The sequence below is a fragment of the Gobius niger genome (assembly GCF_951799975.1).
Source record: "Gobius niger genome assembly, chromosome: 3".
NCBI lineage: Eukaryota > Metazoa > Chordata > Actinopteri > Gobiiformes > Gobiidae > Gobius > Gobius niger.
In genome coordinates, this window is record NC_136854.1 from 41,109,273 (window position 1) to 41,131,598 (window position 22,326).

Consider the following 22,326-nt stretch of genomic DNA (forward strand, 5'->3'; position numbering starts at 1 on the left):
TATTCACATGTAGGAACGTCACACGGGGGGTCGGAAATTTCGCCCACAGTCTCATTTTTCCTCCCGCGTTTTCAGCGACGAGAGCCTTTAAAAAAAAAAAGTCCCGTCGGCGAACGCGATCCACGCTTTTGTGCATTTTCAGAGTCTTTTTTCAAGGGGAGAGACAGCAGCGTGTTTTGGACCTCATCAAAACAAACATCGAGGGCGGCATTAACCACAAGTCCATGCAAAAAAAAAAACAGTTTTCTCAACTCTCAAGTCTTTACGAGAAGCCCTTGAATGTTTCATCAGACGAAAGGATTCCTGTAGTGCATCGGTGTTGAGTAAAGAAGTCGCTTAAAGGTAGTTTCGGGGGGATTCGGAAAAAGCTCCTTGCTCTGGCAGTGGAGTAAAGGAATCTGTGATATGACTGAAAACCATGCACGTTAGAGCGACGCGGTTCTCGAGAAAAGAAAAAACCTTCCCGAAAAGAAAAAATTAAGGTCACAATCGGTCGCAGGCTCGCTTGACGTTTTTTTTAAAAATCCGTTTAAAAATCCTACACAGAAATCTCGTAAGTGGTGCCTCCGATGCCCGTGACCTTCTTCACCGTCCCGGGCTGAGGCCTGTGGGCGGGGCTCTGGGCCAGCGCCGAGCCGGGATAGGCCACTCCGGGTCGGGCGGAGACGCTGATCGGGTGAGAGGGGGAGGAGGGGGCGGAGGCGGAGGACAGCGCCTGGCCGCCGTTGGTCCACGAACCCAGGGGCTTCATCGGGATCGGCTCATCCCTGTGTGGACGGAGAACGTCAGCGAGAGGCGGGACAAAGGCGGGGCAGATTACAAACGGTTACTTTAGTGATGCAGCTCTGTGCGCGGAACGTTTGGGGATGAACTTCCTGCTGTCCTGTGTCATATCAACGCTACTTCCTGTCCACATTTGAATTTAAATAAAATGGGTTCAGATTGTGTTGTGATTTTACCATTTGTTAAGCTCTTACCACCCGCCAAAACCAAATGCATTCTCTCCTCTTTGCCATTGTCGTCACTTTTTTATGGCACTTTTGTTACTTTTTTGGATTTTTGTCATTTTAAGCTGGATTTTTGTCACTTTTTTGCTGGATTTTTGCCAATTTTTTTGTTGAATTTTTGTCATTTTTTGCTGGATTTTTAACAAATTTTTTTGTTGAATTTTTGTCATTTTTTGCTGGATTTTTGTCATTTTTTGCTGGATTTTTGCCAATTTTTTGCTGGATTTTTGCCAATTTTGTTGTTGAATTTTTGTCATTTTTTGCTGGATTTTTGTCACTTTTTTGCTGGATTTTTGTCACTTTTTTTGCTGGATTTTTGTCACTTTTTTGCTGGATTTTTGTCACTTTTTTGCTGGATTTTTGTCAATTTTTTGCTGGATTTTTGTCACTTTTTTGCTGGATTCTGGTCAATTTTTTGCTGGATTTTACCCCAATTTTTTGCTGGATTTTTGTCATTTTTTGCTGGATTTTTGTCATTTTTTGCTGGATTTTTGTCATTTTTTGCTGGATTTTTGTTATTTTTTTTGCTGGATTTTTGTCATTTTTTTGCTTGATTTTTGTTATTTTTTGCTTGATTTTTGATATTTTTTTGCTGGATTTTTGTCAATTTTTTGCTGGATTTTACCCCAATTTTTTGCTGGATTTTTGTCACTTTTTTGCTGGATTTTTGTCATTTTTTGCTGGATTTTTGTCATTTTTTGCTGGATTTTTGTTATTTTTTTTGCTGGATTTTTGTCACTTTTTTGCTGGATTTTTTTTTTTTTTGCTGGATTTCTGTCATTTTTTGCTGGATTTTAGCCATTTTTTTTGCTGGATTGTCGTCACTTTTTTGCTGGATTTTTGCCATTTTTTGTCAATTTACATCCGCGTTTTCTTCTCGTTTTTTGTCGCTATTTTGAAAAAGCTTTTAGATTTGGAGAATTTGGAGAACAAGAGAAAACATGTTCAGGTGGGAGTTAAGAGGTTAAATTCACGTTTTTCCTCCAGGGAAGTATTTTTAACATGTAATTATCCCACTGTTGCTTGTTTTCTGCCATATTTCATTACTTTAGATATAACTTGAATGAATTTAAAAGTTCTGTGTTTTCTATCGTTTCTGATTCTCATAATTGCCAGTTTAACATGTTCTGTGCATCTCTGGACTTTTAATCCAGATTTATGTTTAAATTAAATGAATCTCAGGACTCGCCTGTAAATGACATTTCAACCTCAAAGGCACTTCCTGATGCTGTGTTTTAATGTTTTTGATATTTATTGGAGCAGCAGCAACCGATGAATTTCCCATGTGGATTAATTAATTAATAAATGATTCTGAAATAAACAGACAGGAAACAGTTAGCATCTTGCCTTGTATAAACATTCTGCGCACAAAGCCCATCCTCGTAAGTGATGATGTCCTCACTCTACTTCCTGGTCCAATAGAACTTAAAGAGCAACTAAGGTAAAGTCGTGAAATGATTGTTCTTCTTCTTCTGAACAGAAAGGAGTGTCTGTCCGGCCTCACACCTGATGCTTTGTGGATGTAATAAAAAACCTGCACTTCCCCCTCCTCTGATCGGGGAAATGATCTCCGTGTTCTCCTGAGGTTCACAAGATCAAAATTCCATAAACTTTTTAGCCACGAGGGGGTTTTAAATGTTTTTAGCCTTTATACAGGTGCTCGTCATATAATTAGAATATCATGAAAAAGTGCATTTACTTCTGTAATTCAACTTAAAGCAGTACTAAGTAACTCTTGCCCCTACAGGCCATAAGCGCAACTGCAGGTGTCGTAGCAAGTTACGATTTTTTAACATATTAATTGTCTTGGAGAGTAAATACTACGCTGACAGTAAAGGCGAAGGGAGAGAGGGTTACTGTGCATCCAATTATACAATGGAAATATTTTTTTTACTCAAACTTGGCTGTAAATACTGTTTAAAGTGGCGCTACCCCGCAGTTAGCTTTGCCCGTTAGCATGTTAGCTTCTTCTTCGTGATTCCATTAGTGTGTATTGCTTTCTCTGGACCGGTGGCAGTCAAGTTGCAAACCTGGTTTTCTGGCCAGAGACACCAGGGGGAGATGAAAGACCCTCCAATCATCCCATAAACACTTGTATTACCCCCACAGGGACTACGGGAAGGATTTATTAAGGTAAACACGTTACTTAGTACTGCTTTAAAATGTGAAACTAATATATGATACAGACTCATTACAGGCAAAGTGAGATATATCAAGCCTTTGTTGTTGATGATTATATGTCTTACAGTCCATTTATAAAATATTCTAATTTTCTGAGATTTTTAATTTGGGGTTTTTACAAACTGAGCCATAATAATCACAATTATAACAAATAAAGGCTTTACATGTCTCACTTTACTTTACTCTATCATTTATTAGTTTCACAGTTTAAATTGAATAACAAAAGTAAAATGCACTTTTTCATAATATTCTAATTATATGACAAGCTTCTGTAAGTGCAAAATATACTTAAAAATAAGTGGGAACATCAGACAATTCTCTAATATCATCGATCGTACAGTTTATCAGCAGAAAAAACGTTGGTCTGGAGTTGCTCTTTTAGTCCTTTTCACTATAATGGGATTTTGCTGATTTTTAACCTTAGCCTTGAATACAATGCTCTTGTTTAACCCCTTAACTCCCACCTGAACCGAGCACAGTTTGGCTTTACCCCAGGCCAAAAGCTTCTGGAAAAAAAAGGTGAGAAAATGGCGACAAAACTGAGACGAAAACAATGATGGAAATGTGACAAAAAAGCGAGAAAACATTGACAAAAAGTGACGAAGAATTGATGAAAAACTGGCAAAAATGTGACAAAAAATTGACAAAATGTGACAAAAAATTGACACAAAAATCACAAAAAAATTGGTGAAAATTTGATGAAAAAATTACAAAAAATGACAACAAAAAATGACAAAAATGTGACAAAATGTGACAAAAATGTGACAAAAAATTGACAAAAATGTGACAAAAATTGGACAAAAAAATTACAAAAAAACTACAAAAAATTGATGAAAAAATGACAAATGTGTCAAAAAATGACAAAAAATTGACAAAAATGTGGAAAAAAAATGACAAAAAAATTATAAAAATGTGACAAAAAAAATCCAAAAAATTGACAAAAAATGGATGAAAAAATGACAAAAATGTGACAAAAATGTGACAAAAAATTGAAAAATATACAAAAAAATTACAAAAAAATGCTGAAAAAATGACAAAAATGTGACAAAAATGTGACAAAAAATTGAAAAAACTACAAAAAAATTACAAAAAAAACGACAAAAAATGGATGAAAAAATGACAAAAATGTGTCAGAAAATGACAAAAAATGGACAAAAATGTGACAAAAAAATTACAAAAAAATTACAAAAAATGATATGACAAAAAAGTAACAAAAATGAGTTGAACACCCAACAAAAAAATTATGAAATCTGATGACGTGAGTAAAAAGATCCTCTCGGTTCAGGCGGGAGTTAAGAGGTTAACATCTGCTCGCACAGAAATATTACAATTAGTGCTTCACAAGGATTTTCAGATGAAGTTGTTTTCCTGTGTTTGTACAGTTCGGACCTGGAAGTAGCTTGTTCATCAGGTGAGATGTGACACTTAACAAACCAGGCTGATAATAATCCATATAATGAACATGATGTGCTGCAAGACCGTATAAAGGAAACTGAAGGTTTTTACAAACTCAGAGTCACAAATACAAAAATACAAAAGTCAAACATGCCAAAACGGGACAAACTACGGGCAAAAAGGGAGAGAGAGGCACTCACAGGAAAGCTGTCAGGAGAGAGGAGCAGGAGGAAGAGGAGCTCAGTCAGGATCAGGCGGGAGTTTAAGTATTTGTAAGATTTTTAGCAGCAGAAAAGCGTCCCGTAACAGGATGGGGGGACTTTCATACTCACTTGGGCGCTTGTCCTCCTCCTCCCATCCCCCCCGCGCCCCCTGCGTTGGCCGCGTTGGCGCTGGCCGACGCCGACGCCTTCCGCACCAGCCGGTACTGCATCTCGGCGGCCGCTGCGCTGGAGTAGGACAGGGACTTCCCCAGGGGCGGGGCGTGGGGCGAGCGGGGCGGGTGCGCGGAGGTGGGCGGGGCGTCCGTGGAGCGGGTGCGGTAGGGGTAGGCGTGGTGGGGCGGGGCGGCGTAGCGGGGCGGCTTGCTGGCGGAGTGGTGGTGATGGTGGTGGTGGTGGTGGTGGTGGTGGTGAGGCGGGGCGGACGCGGGGGGCGGAGGGGGCGGGTTGATCGGGCCGTCTCGATCCGGGGCGGTTTGCGGGGACGACGACGTGGAGGAGGAGCGGTGGAGGTAGGGCGCGTGGTGGTGGTGGTGCGAGTGGTGGACGTGGTGCGGCGTCTGCATCTCCGCCGCTTGCTGGGACGTCAGGAAAGGCGAGGGGCGGCCCGACGAGGTGGAGAGGGCGTCCGCCGCCGCCGTCGATGCCGAGCCCGCCGCCGGCTTTTCCAAATCCTCCGCGAGCAGGTTGTCGAAGGAGAGGCTTCCGTTGCGGGACGCCTGGTGAGGGGGCGGGGTCTGATTGGCGAGGGTCTTTGCGGCCGAAGAGGACGACCGCGAGCTGGCCACGGCGGAGAGGACGGTGGCGTCTGAGAATGACGGGTAGGAGCGCCCGCCCAACGTGTAGCCAGGCATCCCGCCGCCTCCAGAGTCTCTCCCGCCCGATTCCCCGCCGCGCCTCTCGCCCCCGGAGTTATTGGCCCCGGGACGGTCCGGCGGCAGGTGGTCGAGGCTCGGCTGGGAGCGGAAGCCCGGCTGCTGACTGGACTGGAGCAGGGAGGAGGTGGAGGAGGAGGAGTCCCGGGCGCTGCCGACGCTCTCGCCGCGACTCAACTGCGGGACAGTGAGGGAGGGAGGGGGGAGAGAGGGGGGGAGACTGAGACACAGTGACAGACACAGCCCTCGAGCCCAGACGTGTTAATCCAGAGTCAGTGTGAAAACCCCAAAAGCAAAAGGAATAAAACTTCTCAAACGGCGACATTACTCATTCACTCCACACTCGAAGGTAGTGTTAACTCTGACACGGGGCCACTTTTAGACTTCATTACAAAAGTTAAAAAGTTTCATGTCGATTTGCACAAGACTAGAATCACCTGAGGACATACCGTAAATGCTCTAATATAGGCCGGGGCCTTTATTTACTCAAGGGCATCTAGGAAGTGTTTCGTTGCTGTTAGCGGAGCTTTGACATCAATGTCACTGCAGGTTTCTGTTTCGTTTTTACCGCGGACCGGATTATTTGTTATTATCTTGTGTAAAAGGCGAGTTTAGACGGAGCGTTTGTGTTTGTGATCGATCATGAGACTGGCCCGAGAGAAGACGAGACGCTCACGCTGATGGGAGGAGTTATTTTGAGGCGTGGGACTGACCTGCACACGGAGCAGCTGGACGTGCTTTGAAGACGCGATGGAGACTTTATTAAAACCCTGGAGGGTCACACGACATTTGCTGTTTGCCCTGTTTCCAAATATCGTCACAGGAGGTTTGAAAAGTGGCTAAATCTGTGTCAAAGTTACGCTCAGATCAGCTCCTCCGCAGCGTCCCCTTCGGCCCGGGTTCCCGTTTGTTACTTCCTGCACGTGAGTTTTCATTTACACCAGTATGAGACAAACTCCTAACATGGGGAATATTTCTACCGCTATAGTTTCTAATAAAAGCCCCGGCCTGTTTTAGAGACCGGCTTTAATTTGCCTCCACCAGCCGTGAACCCGGCCTCTGTCAGAGCCCGGCCGCTAATGGAACACAGGCCAGTATTAGAGAATTTACCGTATTCGAACAGGAAGTCTGCGAGTAGTCAGAGTCTGCTCAATGTTTTTTTTCCCACCGCTGTTAGCATTATCCATCAATCCTTCAGCTGTGGTCAACCCATCCACCACGTCAAGGTCAAAGCCTGGTTAGAAATAATTAATAAATGTACAGACCTTCGGAGATTTTACTTTAGATACAAATTGGCGTCTAAGAGTGTCTCTGACTTAAATGTGAAGTTTCTGCTTTTTGTGGCTCAGATGAGAGGTCGACCGATACAGGTTTTTCTAAGGTTTTTTTTAGGGGGCTTTGGTCGATTTTTCCAAATGTCCGGTCTACATTCCTGTAAAAACATAAATACTAATGTCATAGTACATGCCTATATTGACTGAGGTTCGAAATCCGCGCAGTAATCTTCACTTTACTGTGCGGATGCCAAACTACTCCTGGTATTATTACGCCTTACAATATAGTTCCCCCTTTTATCCGCTTAGAAAATCCACATTGTTTAATTTTGTGTAATTATACTTTGTAGTTGAACACTTCACGTAACCATATTTAAATAGGGAAAACGTGGAAGAGCTTGGTAGCTTCCATCTTGACCTGTTTTGGAGCTATAGTGGAGAGAGGGAGAGGCTAAATGCTAACGCCGTCTGCGCTGTGTTTACGTGACTGAAGACACGGGGGAAGACCAGACAGGTCCTAAAGAACTCGTCAAAGCTAAGGTAAGAACATATCTCAGTATGTAAAAACGGTGGCCTATTCCTTTAAAGGTAAAGAAACCACAGAAATGATATAAATTACATGAAAAGGGCAAAACATACCTCGCCATACTTTAGTATTGCGCCTGGCTTCCCCATTCCTTTGCAGGAACCGGCTCAGAGACTGTGGCTTAAGGCATTTCTATGATTTCTATGGGAATTTCTGCCCTGCACGGGAACAACATTGTTTTACTCTTCACCTGAGCATCCTGTGCAATAGGGATTTTAAGATATCACTGTTTGAAAGCCAAGAACCTCCAGAAATCAGTCCCTGAGCTCTTGGGATTGAAGACAGTTTTCCTATGTGTTATTTTCCAAACATTTCCCATTAAAAGTGTACCAAAAAGTGTCGTTTTTCACAGCAAGAGTGCCCAGATTAAGTTTTAAACCACGCAAACCACAAAAAAAAAACAAATACAGTTTCTACGACTGGGTGGGTGTTGGGAGTGAGTTGTTCTATCGGGATTATTTCACAGGTTAGAAGGTGAAAAACGCAGCTACGACTACGGTCACAAAAACACAAACACACACAGCAGTGAGGAGAAAACTAAAAGGGTGCAACGAAAAGTAGGTTTGAGAGCAGCCACTTACTGATACGGATCAACAGAAAGCCACTGAGAAACCAAGATGGCCGACAGGAAATCAAAAGGAAAAAAAAAAAAAAAAAGCATGAGACGCATTAGATTCGAAATGAATGCAATAAAAGACAGTGATGCGTCAAAGCAAATGGAAACACAGACGGTCGAGACACGTAGCGGCGAAAGAAGCCCGGAGTAATCGCATTTATGTAATAATATCGGATTATATTGTGCCAGTACGTCGAGATGAGAAAAAGCTACAAGAAAAAAACCTTTTATGGAGTTTATACAGGGAGTGTCAAGTCAAATTTAACACTTTTTGATACTGTAATACTGTATTTTTTTAACCCCTTACCTCCCACCTGAACCGAGCACATTTTCTCCAGTTTGGCTTTACCCCCAGTCCAAAAGCTCCTGGAAAAAAGCTGTGAAAATAGCAACAAAACTGAGACGAAAACAATGATGGAAATGTGACAAAAAAGTGAGAAAACATTGACAAAAAAGTGACGAATAATTGATGGAAAAGTGGCAAAAATGTGACAAAAATGTGACAAGAAATTGACAAAAAATTGAAGAAAAAATGACAAAAAAAATGACAAAAAATGACAGAAATGTGACAAAAAAATTCAAAAAATGTGACAAAAATGTGAAAACAAAATTGACAAAAAATGACAAAAATGTGACAAAAAATGACAAAAATGTGATAAAAAAATTACAAAAATGTGACAAAATGTGACAAAAAATGACAAAAATGTGATAAAAATGTGACAAAAACATTACAAAAATGTGACAAAAAAATTACAAAAATGTGACAAAATGTGACAAAAAATGTTTAAAAAATGTGATAAAAAATTGACGATAAAATGAGAAAAATGTGACAAAAAAATGACAAAAATGTGACAAAAAAATGACAAAAATGTGACCAAAAAATGACAAAAATTTGATAAAAAATTAACGATAAAATGACAAAAATGTGACAAAAAAATGACAAAAATGTGACAAAAAAATGACAAAAATGTGACAAAAAAATGACAAAAATGTGACCAAAAAATGACAAAAATGTGACAATTTTTTTTTTTTAAATGTGATAAAAAAAAAGACGATAAAATGACAAAAATGTGACAAAAATGTGACAAAAAAATGACAAAAAAATGACAAAAATGAGTTGAACACCCAACAAAAAAATGATGGAAAAAAATCTGATGACATGAGGAAAAAGATGCTCTCGGTTCAGGCGGGAGTTAAGAGGTTAATGCCACACCCACATACAACAATCAGTGCGTATGTAATTTCTTAAGATTTGTAAAATGAGGATAAAGGGACAAGTTATGAGCAAAAAATTTTGTGTAATGATCGGGCTGGGTACTGTTAAATCTTTTTCTCTACCAGTACTTTAACGATACCTATACCTGAACATACTTTTCCCGAGTACTCACTGTATTCTAAAATATTTGTCATCTAGAACCAGAAAACAGAACAATAATGTGAGGAAGATCTGCCAATTTACAATATCATGTTCATCTCCAATGTCAAGAAATGTATGTGAAATATGGGAAATTATTTAGGGAGAAATTGTGGCAAAAATAAGGAAATATTGTGGCAAAAATGGGGGGAAATAGATACAAAAATTGGGAATAAAACGGGTAAGGAATGGGACAAAAATGAGGGGAAATAAGGGAAATTTTAGGAATAACAATTGCGCAAGAATGAGGGGAAAAATTTGAAAAAAAAAAAAAAAATAGGGAAAAAGAAAATGGGTAAAATGAGGAAAAAAATAATTTATTTGAGCTGAAACAATAAAGTCATTTCCTTTAATTCTGTCCCTGGACCAACAGCATCAAAACCTGGATCTAAATACATTTTTTACTTTCAATACTTTCATTTTTTCTATACCATACTGGTTTAATTTAACTGTACCCAGCCAAAACTACTTTTTTTGTGCTGTAAACAAACGTATGCGGCAAAAATAGCAGCACAATGTCAATTTCTTCCTAGGAATCCCGATATATCGCCGAATGATCATAATGTTACGCTGCAATATCTTCACCATGAGGGCTCTTGCTTTTCGAGGTAATCGATAATACAGTATTAGTAGTACCGTAGTCCCGCTTGTTCCTGGTCGTGAGGCGTTACCTGGTTGGCGTAGGCGTGCGTCAGCGCCGTGTGGTTCTTCCCGGGGCTGTACGTTGGCCTGTATTTGTACATGGTGGGAGTGGGAGGGGCTTTGTTCAGGAGGCTGCACTCTGCAAAGGGGCACAAGAAAGCACATTACAGGTAATACAGGGTTTGCACAGGAAGCATCAAGTCAGATTTAATGCTCTGTCGTGACATTTTAATGCCCAAATACTAACAGGGCATCTGCAGAGTTGGACGAGTCAAATTTAAGACCTTTTTAAGACCTTTTTAAGAGCACAAAATCTCAAAAATAAGAGCTGTTTTTGAACGCGCAATATATAAATGGACTGTAAAGAAAATCACTGCCACAAAAATCCAAGTGTCAAACTGTTGTTTCTGATTTCACAGTGGGATGTACAAACGTAAGAACTTCATTTTTCACATTTTAACAACCATTCAAGTTTTAACAACCTTGTCCCATAATAAGAATATTGAGATTGAATAATTACTCACAATTATCGACTGAATGAAAGAAAACAACAGATATTTAGTTTTTGTATTTAAAATGCTTTGTAATACTTGAGCTGGTAAACATTCACTGTTTCTAAAAATAAAAGCAGCTTTTCCACTCGTTTGCAGAGAACACAAAACAAAACACTGTCAACTTTACAACTCATTCAATATCAGAATTATTTTAATGATATTATTATTAGGCCAGAATCTAGTCTAGGTTTTATGTTTTCTAAACTTGTTTGTCAGATGTTTTGATGAACAAAGTGAGAAACATGTTTCTAAAGTAACAGGACTTTCTCTTTCCTTCTGTCCCTGAGCAGAGGAGCGTTCGCTTTGTGTTTCCCAACATTTGGACAAACTTTATTGTGAATGATGCCGTTCATTACCTTGAGTTGGATATTTACAGTGAAGGATTATCTCTGCGTTGTTTCATATTAGACGTATCTTTCCACCGACAGCAGCATTACGGATCCATCAGCGACACCTCGGTCATGTTTTGGATTCCTAAACTCTGCTGACTTCAGTCGTTTTTTGGGTGGATAAAGCTCTGAAGGAGAGTCCTTCTGCCTCGCTCGACTATCGCTGAGTTTACGTTGTTTGTGGCGGCGGCCAGAGCGTCAGTGTCGCTTCGCCCTCTCGGACCATGAGCGGCACCGGGCGGCTCCTCATCGCTGCTTCTGTGACTTTATTTGTCGACTTGTAAAACTAAATTGTGCGCAAATAATTGGGCCGTTGAACGTTCATTTTTAAGACCAGTTTACCGTGGATTTAAGACCAAATAGGCCAAATTTTAGACTTTTCAAGGCCTTAAATTTGGATTCTTGAATTTGAGACTTGTACTGTACTAAACTTTTAGACTATATCCAACTTTCTCTGTAAACACGGAGCCGGCTCAGTAAATGTGTGCCTTCACGTGAAGCCAGTCATGTGTGTAAAACCGCTGCGATTCATCCACCAGGCCTGTGTGAGGCGCTGTGACACAGAACAAGATGTAGATAACGCATGCGCAGTAAACTTTTGTGGAATGTAAACAGTGAAATTGAAAGGGATTCGTGGATTTATGTTGTACAGAAGAGTCGAAGAGGAGAGTTTATTCTTCAGACTTAACGGGACTAAAGCAGAAAAAACTGTCAGTGACTTTTACTGTCAGTTGCAAATCACAGACTGACGTTTGTTGTGAGTTGGGTAATGTCAATACTTTCCAAAAAATGTTTGATCTAATGCCCGCCTGAATCCAATTTAATGCTTTTTAGCGACATTCATTGCTTTAGTTTTTGGCACAATTCAGGGACTATACGGAGTTTAAAAAAATGTTAAAACTAAGTATTTCCCTCTACATGTTCCAGCCATCATTTAATGACTTGTAATACTTTAAAATACCCCACAGAAACCCTGTAATATTAAGCTCTCACTCGGGCGGAGCCACAAACTAAACGATCCATGGCATTGAGAACCTAGTAGCCGTACCCTCGTTCCCTCGGCTGATGCCCGGGTATCTCAGCTCGGGTTTGGGTGGAGGCGGCGGCTCAGCGTCGCACGACTGACTCTCCATCATCTCCAGACTCGACTTGGACTGAAACACAGACACAAAGCAAAGTGCTACAATTTCAAAAACAGACCTGCAGTTGTGTTTTGGTTCATTTGCGCAGCTTTGAATATTTTTGGAAAACATAAATGGTTGAGTTGAACTGTGACAGTATAGTAAATCAGCAGATTCCAAAACAAACAATGGCCAATTTTCACCGCGACATTCCTCAGCTCTTCTGAGGCCTAGGCAGCCATTTTAAGGCAGTGAATGAGCTCTTTTCAATGCAAAAAAAAAAAAAGGGGCAATCGCCATCACTTTCACTTCCGGAGAAATCGGCCTGATACATCAATCGACCTCTACTTTAATGCCTAGGACACGACTGATGAATCGGCCCAATACATAGGCCGATATTACCAAAGTTGATAGAGACGTCCTAGGCCTCAGGGGGGCGGAGAAACATTGGTCACACATTTTTACACCTATTTCATGTACTTTTATGCTGTAGACCAGAGGTAGGCAACGTGGGGCCAAATCCGGCACTCCTGCACAGACCCTCTGGCCCCCAAGATGAATTTGCTCACATACCTGCCAAAGTTGGGGGAAGATGAGCCACTTTTTGCTTTGGTGGTTATTGTGTAAAAACAGTATAATATAAATACAAAATGTTACTGTTTACATATGTTTTTGAACCTCTTAACTCCCACCTGAACTAAGCACATTTCCCCGTTTGGCTTTACCCAAACCTAAAAGCCTCTTGAAAAGAAAGCATCAAAATGGCATCGAAACACAACGAAGTGACAAAAAAGCGACATAAACACAACAAAAGAATGACTAAAACATGCCAGAAAAGCAACAATAATACAACAAAAAAGTGACTAAAGAGCGAGAAAAAAGTGATGAGAAAAAAGGGCAAAAATACTGACTTAAACTTACTTAAAAACCCACAATAACAACTTCAAAGACGCTTCAAAAATTTGACAAAAGAGCGGCAACAACGCAACAACAAGAAGCTACAATTAGTTTTGCAGGCCTTAGCTTTCAAATGAGGCACAACACTGTTGCTTTGCAGCTTTTAGACTTGGGTAAAGCCGAACTGGAGGTAAAAAAAAAAAAAAAATCCAGGAAAAACATCCCATATAATGTAAAACATTGGCAATTGAAGAAAATTGGCTTCAGTGGTTCGGCCCTCGGTGATTTGGTGATGATGAAAATCGGCCCTCCACCACACAAACTTGCCAAACCCTGCTGTAGACTTTTGTTTAAAATTTCAGAAACATAAGAAGCAGTCGTCCCTTCGTTTTGGAATCTACTGATTTTTGTCTTTCAAACAAGCTCCCTCTGAAGTGCATACTTAACATGAATGTCCTGAATAAATCAGCCCTATGCCTCTAATACAGCGCCCCCTGCTGTCACTGTTTAACACTGACACATTTGACCTCTATTAGATATATTTCTATGATAGAAACCTTTACTATAATGAGCCTACTATAGCCTATTTGAGAGATTAAAAAAAAGACATCAATAGAAATTACTTAAACTATCGACGTATATATCGGTTATTGCCCTATAACCCTCTTCATATCGGTATCGGTACCCAAAAATTCAGATCGCTCTGGCCCTATTACACTCTATTTTTCCTTCTTTTTTCCGGGTGGGAGGAGCTTAGAGTGAGGAAAACCAGGAAGTGAAGCTACTGGATATTTAGTTTCAGCTGTTTTGGATCAATATTGCGTTTTTCCAACAGTGTAAGACAGTAACACTGATGCGTTTGAGATTATCACCCGATACCTGTAAAAAGCCTAAAACCCGCTCTTTAATCTGTGCCTAAATCTGAGTCCGTCCCCACAGAAAGGTCACCGCTGAATGTATCTTTGAGCTGAGAGACGGCGACTGCTTTTGACACCTGCTCCGGCCCTTACGCAAATTCAGCCGGAGCGGATTTGAATGCGGGCGACAAAAGTCCATTAAAATCATTTGTTTATCAAAGCGCTGGTGTTTCTAATGCCCTCACCCTGTGCAGCTCCCCCTGGATGCCGTTGTCCAGGATCTTGGCTGCGAGCTGCGCCTCCGTGAGCTGCGGGCGCAGGAACGGCGGCTGCACGCACATGCTCTGCACTGCCTTTTTCCTCCCCAGATACCTGCAGGCAGAGACCATTTGCATTCGATCAACGTTTGTAGTAAAAACAAAGACTCTTGAGGCGTTGACTGCAGTTTGTAGTTTAGATGTTGGACGTTTCATCTCTCAAACCAAGATGTTTAATGAGCTGAAACTCGAGAAACAGTAAAGGTTTGTCTTAGCACAAGTTGAGAGCAGTTTTTAGAACAAAGATGGGTCGTAATACAAGTATAAGGCCTTTAAAAGTCTCAGAGGAGGACGACTTATTTAGAGCATCATCAGCTCATCAACATCAGAGCTGATATTACACTAATACAAATGTAAAGTGGAGCTTATTATTTGCATTTTCTCCCTTTTAACGTCAATGTTTAAGAAACAGTGGGCGGATGGGACAATATTTACCAGTTTGCATCACGGCACTACGCACAGCCTCAGAAACACACAGAGGGAAAGAGAGAGGAGGAGAAATAGATGAGCTCGTCCTGAGACTTACGTGAGTTAAAGTTAGCCTTTATACCATGGTCTGGGTGAATACTCGATTCTGATTGGCTTCAGTTCGTGGGGCCCAGGTATAAGCCACTCCACTGCAGCTGTTTCCATAAACAGTTGAGCTCGTTGAGCTAGGCAAGGCAAGGCAACTTTATTTATACCGCGCATTTCGTACACAAGGCAACTCAATACGCCTACAGGTTGTTAGCTAGCTAGCTAGCTTTAGGTTCAACAGCGTAAAAGTGAAATAACTCCTGCCCAGGAGTGCCGCATATCGGCTTCCACGGAAAAAGCAAGATTAGTCCTGCTATGTTGTGATTCTGGCGATGCAGCGTGTGCTGATGTTGTTCCGTTGAGCCTGACGGAGATCCTTGCAGCAGCGAGAGGCTCACTCTGACGAGCGTTCAGACAGTATAAGCCCACATAAAATAGTCCCTGTAGTTTGGCATATTTAGCGATTTTATTATAAATGAATACAACATTTGCTATAAAATGCTACGTTTGTGGGACCATGGTATGAGCGGATTAAACACCTCGGAGGCGTGTATTAGACGGTTATAATGCTCCGCGTCGTGGTGTTCTTGACTCCACGTCGTGCATTATAACCGTCTAACGCACGACTCCTTGTTTAATCCTTACTTAACCGCATTTGCATCGTGGTTTTCTTCCCTGTGTTGTTTTTAGCGCCCAGAAAGCTAGCTAGGGAACTAGGCAGTGATACAACTTGTCATAGTTCATCCAAGACGGTGTGAAAATATTCCGTAAATGTCGGAGAATTTTGGGTTAATGTAACCTCTGGTGTGCTGTCAGTTCAGTAGTGTTGCTGACGAAGCTTCTTGTATGGCAGGCGAATCGTCCATCATTTTAACTACAGAGACCAGATGACTTCCCTTTGTTTACGTTACTGAAACCCATTAACATCGGCCCAGAGGAGGTGCACATACCCATGAATGGTTGAAAACTGAAAGTACCTGGGAGCTTGCGAGCTGCAGAGCACATGGGACACGTTGTTCATGCAGCCGTTTGTGAAGGGGTTGACTCCTCCTCTGAACTTCCCCGTCACCTAAAGCGAGAGGGAAAACAGTCACATCCAAACGTCTCACACCGAGTCAACAGTGATGAGCCTCAGGAGCGGCTCCAGACTCGTACCTGCTCGTTCGTGGTCCTCCCTCTGGCCACGAGGACGATGTGGAACCCGGTGAGACCTGCTACAGGGATAAAGAACAGCCCGGCCACGCACATCACAGCCAGTCTGAGCACACGCGGTCAAGGCCAACGCTGGAGTCAGGCATGAAGGGGATTAGAGCATTTAAGGCCAGACGACGGGTGAAAACACAACAGCATCAAATAAACACGTAAATTCTCACACCACGCGGCGGAATGGCTGATCTCCGAGCTGTGTCAAGTGCTAACGACACGGCGCTTCCTCCTTCACCCGGCGTGATCGGGGAATAATCCGCTGACCAGATCGCTGTGAGCTCATGGCGTGGAGTTCTACATTTAACACAACTTCAGATACTTTTTAGCCATTAGGGGGCAGTACACACACGGTTTTAGATGGTTTTGGCTTATATAAGTAGCCTGGGAATCATTTCAAACTGCACAACAGCCTGGGGACCATGTCCGAAATTTTCGCATGGATCTGGGACCAATCACAGAACGAGGAGGGACGGCAAGACGATGACGAGCTATTCGACATACGGAAGCTTGTAGTTTATTTACAGATCCAACATGACAGCAGTGACTCAAACGTTTGATCAAGCTTTAGACCGTGTTATAAATAGTTTAGTTCGAAAGTTTTCAGCGAGTATGTCATACGTCTGATACGATGTCTACGAGCAGACGCATGATAGACAATTAGCCCAATAAAAAACGGCTATGGACAATCATAAACCAAACCTCTCCTGCCAGAAAATGAATTGGTGATTTTGTCGGGCAATAGCCAAGCTATAAACTTTATAGTTTAAAGTTTATAGCTTATTTTTATCTAAACTCTGTGTTATATGTTTTTTTATGTTTAATGTTGCACGTGTCACCAAGAAAGATTCCTAGTTTGTGAACCTGTTTACAAACAATAGCAATAAAAACTATTCTGATTCCGATCATAAAAGTGCAATTTACACTAGTTTATAAAAAAATATGAAAAATTAAGTGGGAACAGCAGATGATACTCTAACACCAGAAATCAAACTTTCCAGTCTTGTACAATATTATAAAAGTTAGTCTTGAGGGATTTTTCAGTACAGTGGTCCCTCGCTATAACGCAGTTCACTATTCGCGGCCTCGCTGTTACGCAGATTTACTTTCAGTACATGCTTTCATGCTTTTTTACAGCGTATGAATGCCATGCACGCATTATGTTCTGCATCCTGATTGGCTAGTCGCAGAGTGAGCCTCCTCTCGCTGCAGAGAGGATCTCTCGCCTCAGCTGAACACTCGCCTTCTGAAGCTGAAACTGCTACGATAAAACTTTGGTCGTAGCTACGATTGTCTCTCAGTTTGAACAATCGCACAGCGGAGACGAGAGGAGCTCACGATGTTTCCATCCCCACGTCTGTGATGAGAATCTACAAATCACACCGTGACACCAGGCATAAGGAGAACCCGTGTGAACTCGTGAGGAAAGTGTATAAAGTGTGTGGGGAGGGGTTTTACAGCCTTAAAGAGGGGGTATTATACCAAATCGACTTTTTCAAGCTTTACATCATGTTATTATGTCATTCCCTCATTAAAAACATGCCTGAAGTGTCGCCGTGGCACATTCACGTATTTTTGAGTAATCTGTAAAAACTCTGATGGCGGCCATTTTAGGGACAGGTTTGCCCGAGTCCTCCTAGGAACGCCCCCACCTCCTGGAGACGCCTCCGAGCTTTCGTCACCAGCCGAGTAACCAACCACTGCTCCTCAGCAGAACCCCCTCCCCACTGATGCCACAGACAGCGTGTGGAGGGGGCGTGTCGGAAAGGGTCAGAGGTTCTTAAAGAGACAGAGGCCTATTTCAAGACATTCACTGCAGCCATTTTGAGAGAGCAATTTTATACAAGGCAGTTATTCTAATTTACTGCATTTACAGACCAACAGAAGGTTTGTCATCATTGTAGTGCGATATAGACTGGTGCTATGTGATTGAAAAAAGCATAATACCCCCTCTTTTTAAACATATATAATCTTTGTAAATACAGCTGACTTCACGGATTTCATCTCATGCGGGTTAGTTTTAGAACATAACCCCCGCGATAAACGAGGGACAACTGTATACACTTCCTAGTCTGATAGTTTCAAAGCCCAAAAACTAGACCTTTTTTTCTAATAACGAACAAGATATCCAAAGTAAACTAAAGTGAACTAAAATGAAAGCAAAAGTAAACCATACATTTAATTGTGGCTCTATCCATAAATATTTGCTATTCAAAAACTTGTAGCACATTTTTTCCTCATATTTATGTCAGTAATCTTCAGCAAAAGTTCCGAATCAATATCTCTAAATGATATTTTCCCCCGGTTCTCCTGCAGCGTCCGCCTCAGTAAACAAACTCTCGCTTATTATTACGGCACTAAATCTCAGAAGGATACGTGACGATGGCCTGCAGGCGGTCGATGTTCTGTCTGTGGTAGAGGATGAAGAGGAGCCCGAACCCGAACACGGCCATGATGTGAGCCGTGAGCGACAGCAGGAACAGGAAGAAGTATCTGTAGTTCCTGCGGCCGATGCAGTTGTTCACCCAGGGGCAGTGGTGGTCGAACTCCTGTGGGGGGGAAAGGCAACAGAGGAGATTAGAAACGGGACAAAGGGCCATCCCAACATAGAGGCAAACTAAACCATTAGAACTGTATATATTTTCACAGCATTGTTTTCCTTGTCAAGGCTCCAGCTCGTCCAAAACAAGGCCGCCCACATATAGCTCTGACTCTGAGAGAAATGCAGAATATCTTGCCTTGGCCTGTGCTAGATAATAATATAACAGTATAATCTATTAGCGTTTTAAAGAGGGGGTGTTGTTCTTTTTGCAGGTATTTTGTAATATTGTCAAGCAGGTCTTTATCTCCATCTTACACTTTGTGAGTTACACCAATATACTGTTAAAGGTCCTATATCATGCAAAATCGACTTTTTGGAGCTTTTAGCCATGTTGTTATGCTATTTCCTTATTAAAAACACCCCCAGAGTGGTTTGTGGCTTCATTCACGCAGCTCTCAGTAATCCTCCTGAATCCTGCTCTCTGAGCAGCTGCTCCTCCCTCTCCTCGTGAACGACTGAGTGTTCAGTTGTGTCGTAACAACGGAACGGAAGTGCTCAACGTCTGTAATGCAATGTCTTAATTCTATGCTTACGGCCTGATTTTAATTTGTAAAACAGCGTTTTCATTATTTCTGTCATAAGAGAGAAACAAAGAGTAAAAAAAGAAAAAAAAAAAAAAAAAAAAGAAAAAAAGAAAAAGAAAAAAGGATGTGCCCGAGGTGCTTCCAGGTCAGCTGTGGCCAAAACAAACACATCGCGTCTGAACAGATCAGTCATGTTTGCGCTGCAGCTGTGAAGATGGAGCTCGTTACCTACTCTGGACACAGCTGTTATTTATTCTTAACTAACGATAATGTCACGGACGGAGAAAAAGAAGCGCGTTTGGCTACGAGGACGAGGAGTTTATATTCAACCCTTTTCAGGAAGAGACCACTCAGCTGTTTTTTTCTCCGGGATTCAGCGACTATCACCAAAATATTGTTTTTCTGTGACTGTCACTGATGGATGTTTGGGGAACCTTCGCCAGAACCAAAGTGGATTAACTTTTATAACCAACGCGAGTCCCACAATGTAAACAGCGATGGACCAGAGCGGTGAGTCAATCCAAACGCGGGTTAGCATATTAGCTTGTGTGTTAGCATATTAGCTTGTGTGTTAGCCATTTATGAAGCTGTGTTGCAGATGTCAACTCCGTATAACTGCATCGTGAAGTGACTTCACTTATTGCTGTTTATTTATATTACGGTAAAGTTGTATGTGCGGAGAGAGGGGGCGGAGTTAACTGAATCGAAGCGTTGTGTCTTCCGGGTTTGAAAAATACCTCCAGAAAACACTTATATTTATCACAAAAATGAGTGCTCCATAATGGTAGAGGTACAATATATCATATAAATGCCTATACTTAACTTTGGTATGGCTAAAATAGCATGATATAGCCCCTTTAAAGGGATTTTTTTTTGTTTGGTAATTCATGCTGTTCTTATATTTGAAGAGTTTCGTGGCGCTAGGCTAGTGCAAGGCTAGCGCATTTCTATGGTATCAGCTAGCCTGCAAAAAATATATACATCCAGAAATCAGCAACACTCGTGACAAGAACACGGCGATAACAGAACAAAAAAGGTTGGAGCAGTTTTGTAGGTCTAAGCTTTCAAATGAGGCATTACACTGTTCAACAAAGTTTTTAGGTTTGGGTAAAGCCGAACTGGAGAAAATGCGCTCGGTTTAGGCAGGGGTTTGGAGGTTAAAGCGGATTTGTTTTGTGCCGTGGTATCGAAATCGGTTTCGAGAATCAAGTCTGAAATTTTGTAATAATAGTTTGTGTGATGCTGGTGTACTCGTCAGCACGGCAAAATAAAGGCTTTTTAAATGTAAAAAGAGAATTATAATGCGGAGGAGTGCCTTGGTTTTTTGTTTTTCTTATAAATGATATCGTGTCCACAGCGATATAAAAAATGACAACAATACCGCGGGTGGGAAGTGGGAGAACCCCCTTTAAGACAAGGTTACAGATATACTTTGTGCTTTTAGACAAACAGGAGCACCAATTTAAACATAGACAGGGGCGGACCGAGACTGAAAAACAGCCCTGGACTCTGACCAGCCTGGCCCAAATTAGCGTAATTGTGCACTTCCACAAATACATATTTTAACCTCTTACCCCCCGCCTTAACAAAAACGAGTGCATTTTCCCCAGTTCGGCTTTTTATTATTATTTTTTTGATTGGTGTCATCAGCAAAAAGAACGGGAAAGGTGGTCATAGAAACAGAAGCAAAATCATTAATTTAAATAATAAATAATAATGGTCCCAAAATTGAACCTTGTGGCACACCATACTCCACGGAATTCCGTTTTTTTATACTGGGCTTTACCCAAATCTAAAAGCTTCTCGACTGGAGAGCAACAATGTAACGCCTCATTTGAAAGCTAAGACCTACAAAAGTGATGGAAAGTTTTCGTCACGTCGCCACATTTTTGTCATATTTTTGTTGTTTTTTTAAATTATTTTTTCTATCATTTTTTGTTGTGTTTTTTTGTCCGTGTTTTTCTCATGTTTTCATCCTCTTTTTCTCGCTATTTTGATGCTTTTCTTTTTAGCTTTTAGATTTGGGTAAAGCTCGGTTGAGGCCGGTGGCCCTGGAGCCAGTGGCCCTTCTGTGCTCTTACAGAATGGACATATGGCCAGTCCGCCCCTGAACATAGATGGATAATGGATAGATGGATAAACCTATAGGTCAGTGTAACCCCTCATTTGAAAGCTAAGACCAACAAAGCTGATTTAATCGGGTCCTTTTCCTTGCGTTGTTGCCGTGTTGTTGTCACTTGAGGTGCATTTTTGACACTTTTTTGTTGCTCTTTTGTTGGGTTTTTTATCACTTAGTCCAGTGGTTCCCAAAGTGGGGTCCGGGGCCCCCTGGGGGGCCTCAGAGGCTACATTATAGTACTACTTTAAACCAGTATGCAGCCTACAGTCATGGCTAAATGTTGCTTTATATGTTATTCTACCTGTAAAATAAAAAGAATACTGTAAATATATTATTATTGGTGGGCCCCCGAGAGATTTTCGGATCGATAAGGGGTCCGCGACGTCCCGTACTTTGGGAATGGCTGATTTTTTTTCAAAGACACTTTTTTCTCCAAACTGGAGAAAATGGGCTCAGTTAAGGCGGGGGTTAAGAGGTTCATTAAAAACAATATTTAGAACATATTTACAGTAAATCAGGTAAATTGAGCTTTTTATAAGAATAGCCAGCTTTAGTCACTATGGTAACCATCAAAATGCTGAATTTGCGACTTGGTTCGTGGTTAATATCTCTCAAACGGCTGGGCTTATCTACATGAAACAAAAACTGTCACAAAGTTAATCGCCTTAACCAGGGGTGGCGAACACGCGGCTCTCGGCCAATCAGAGTGCGGCTCTTTGCATGACTGGATATGTCAATGCGGCTCTTTGCAAAATAACATATTTCCCATCAACGGAAAGAGCCTTTAAGAATCTTGACCAAAAATCCAACCATAGTCCTACAGACCCTGTTTCCATCTCTACACGCATGAATGAGAGTCCGTATCTCTCTCCTTTTCGAGGCGGCGTGAAAAAGCTGCCCGTGCCTTAAACAAGAGTCAGGCAGAACGTGGCACTGGGATCAGCTTCTGTGCTTCTCAGGTTTATTTGATAAAATTTGGCCTCATCAAAAGATAAAAAATAGGAAATGTCATTGAC

General features: G+C 41.6%; 1 protein-coding gene across 1 annotated transcript in view; it reads right to left on the bottom strand.

The window, feature by feature from the left end:
• Window positions 1-536: 536 nt before the first annotated feature.
• Window positions 537-22,326, bottom strand: part of LOC306960798 (palmitoyltransferase ZDHHC5-A-like) — a 30,924-nt gene continuing 9,134 nt past the window's right edge. Inside the window, exons 4-11 of the mRNA XM_079553354.1 lie at window positions 18,442-18,614; window positions 16,018-16,120; window positions 15,840-15,931; window positions 14,275-14,401; window positions 12,203-12,308; window positions 10,241-10,350; window positions 4,916-5,856; window positions 537-767 (exon numbers count right to left, since the gene is read on the bottom strand). Of these exons, the coding sequence (XP_079409480.1) occupies window positions 539-767; window positions 4,916-5,856; window positions 10,241-10,350; window positions 12,203-12,308; window positions 14,275-14,401; window positions 15,840-15,931; window positions 16,018-16,120; window positions 18,442-18,614 (1,881 nt within the window). The 3' untranslated portion in view covers window positions 537-538. The remainder of the gene's footprint in view (window positions 768-4,915; window positions 5,857-10,240; window positions 10,351-12,202; window positions 12,309-14,274; window positions 14,402-15,839; window positions 15,932-16,017; window positions 16,121-18,441; window positions 18,615-22,326) is intronic.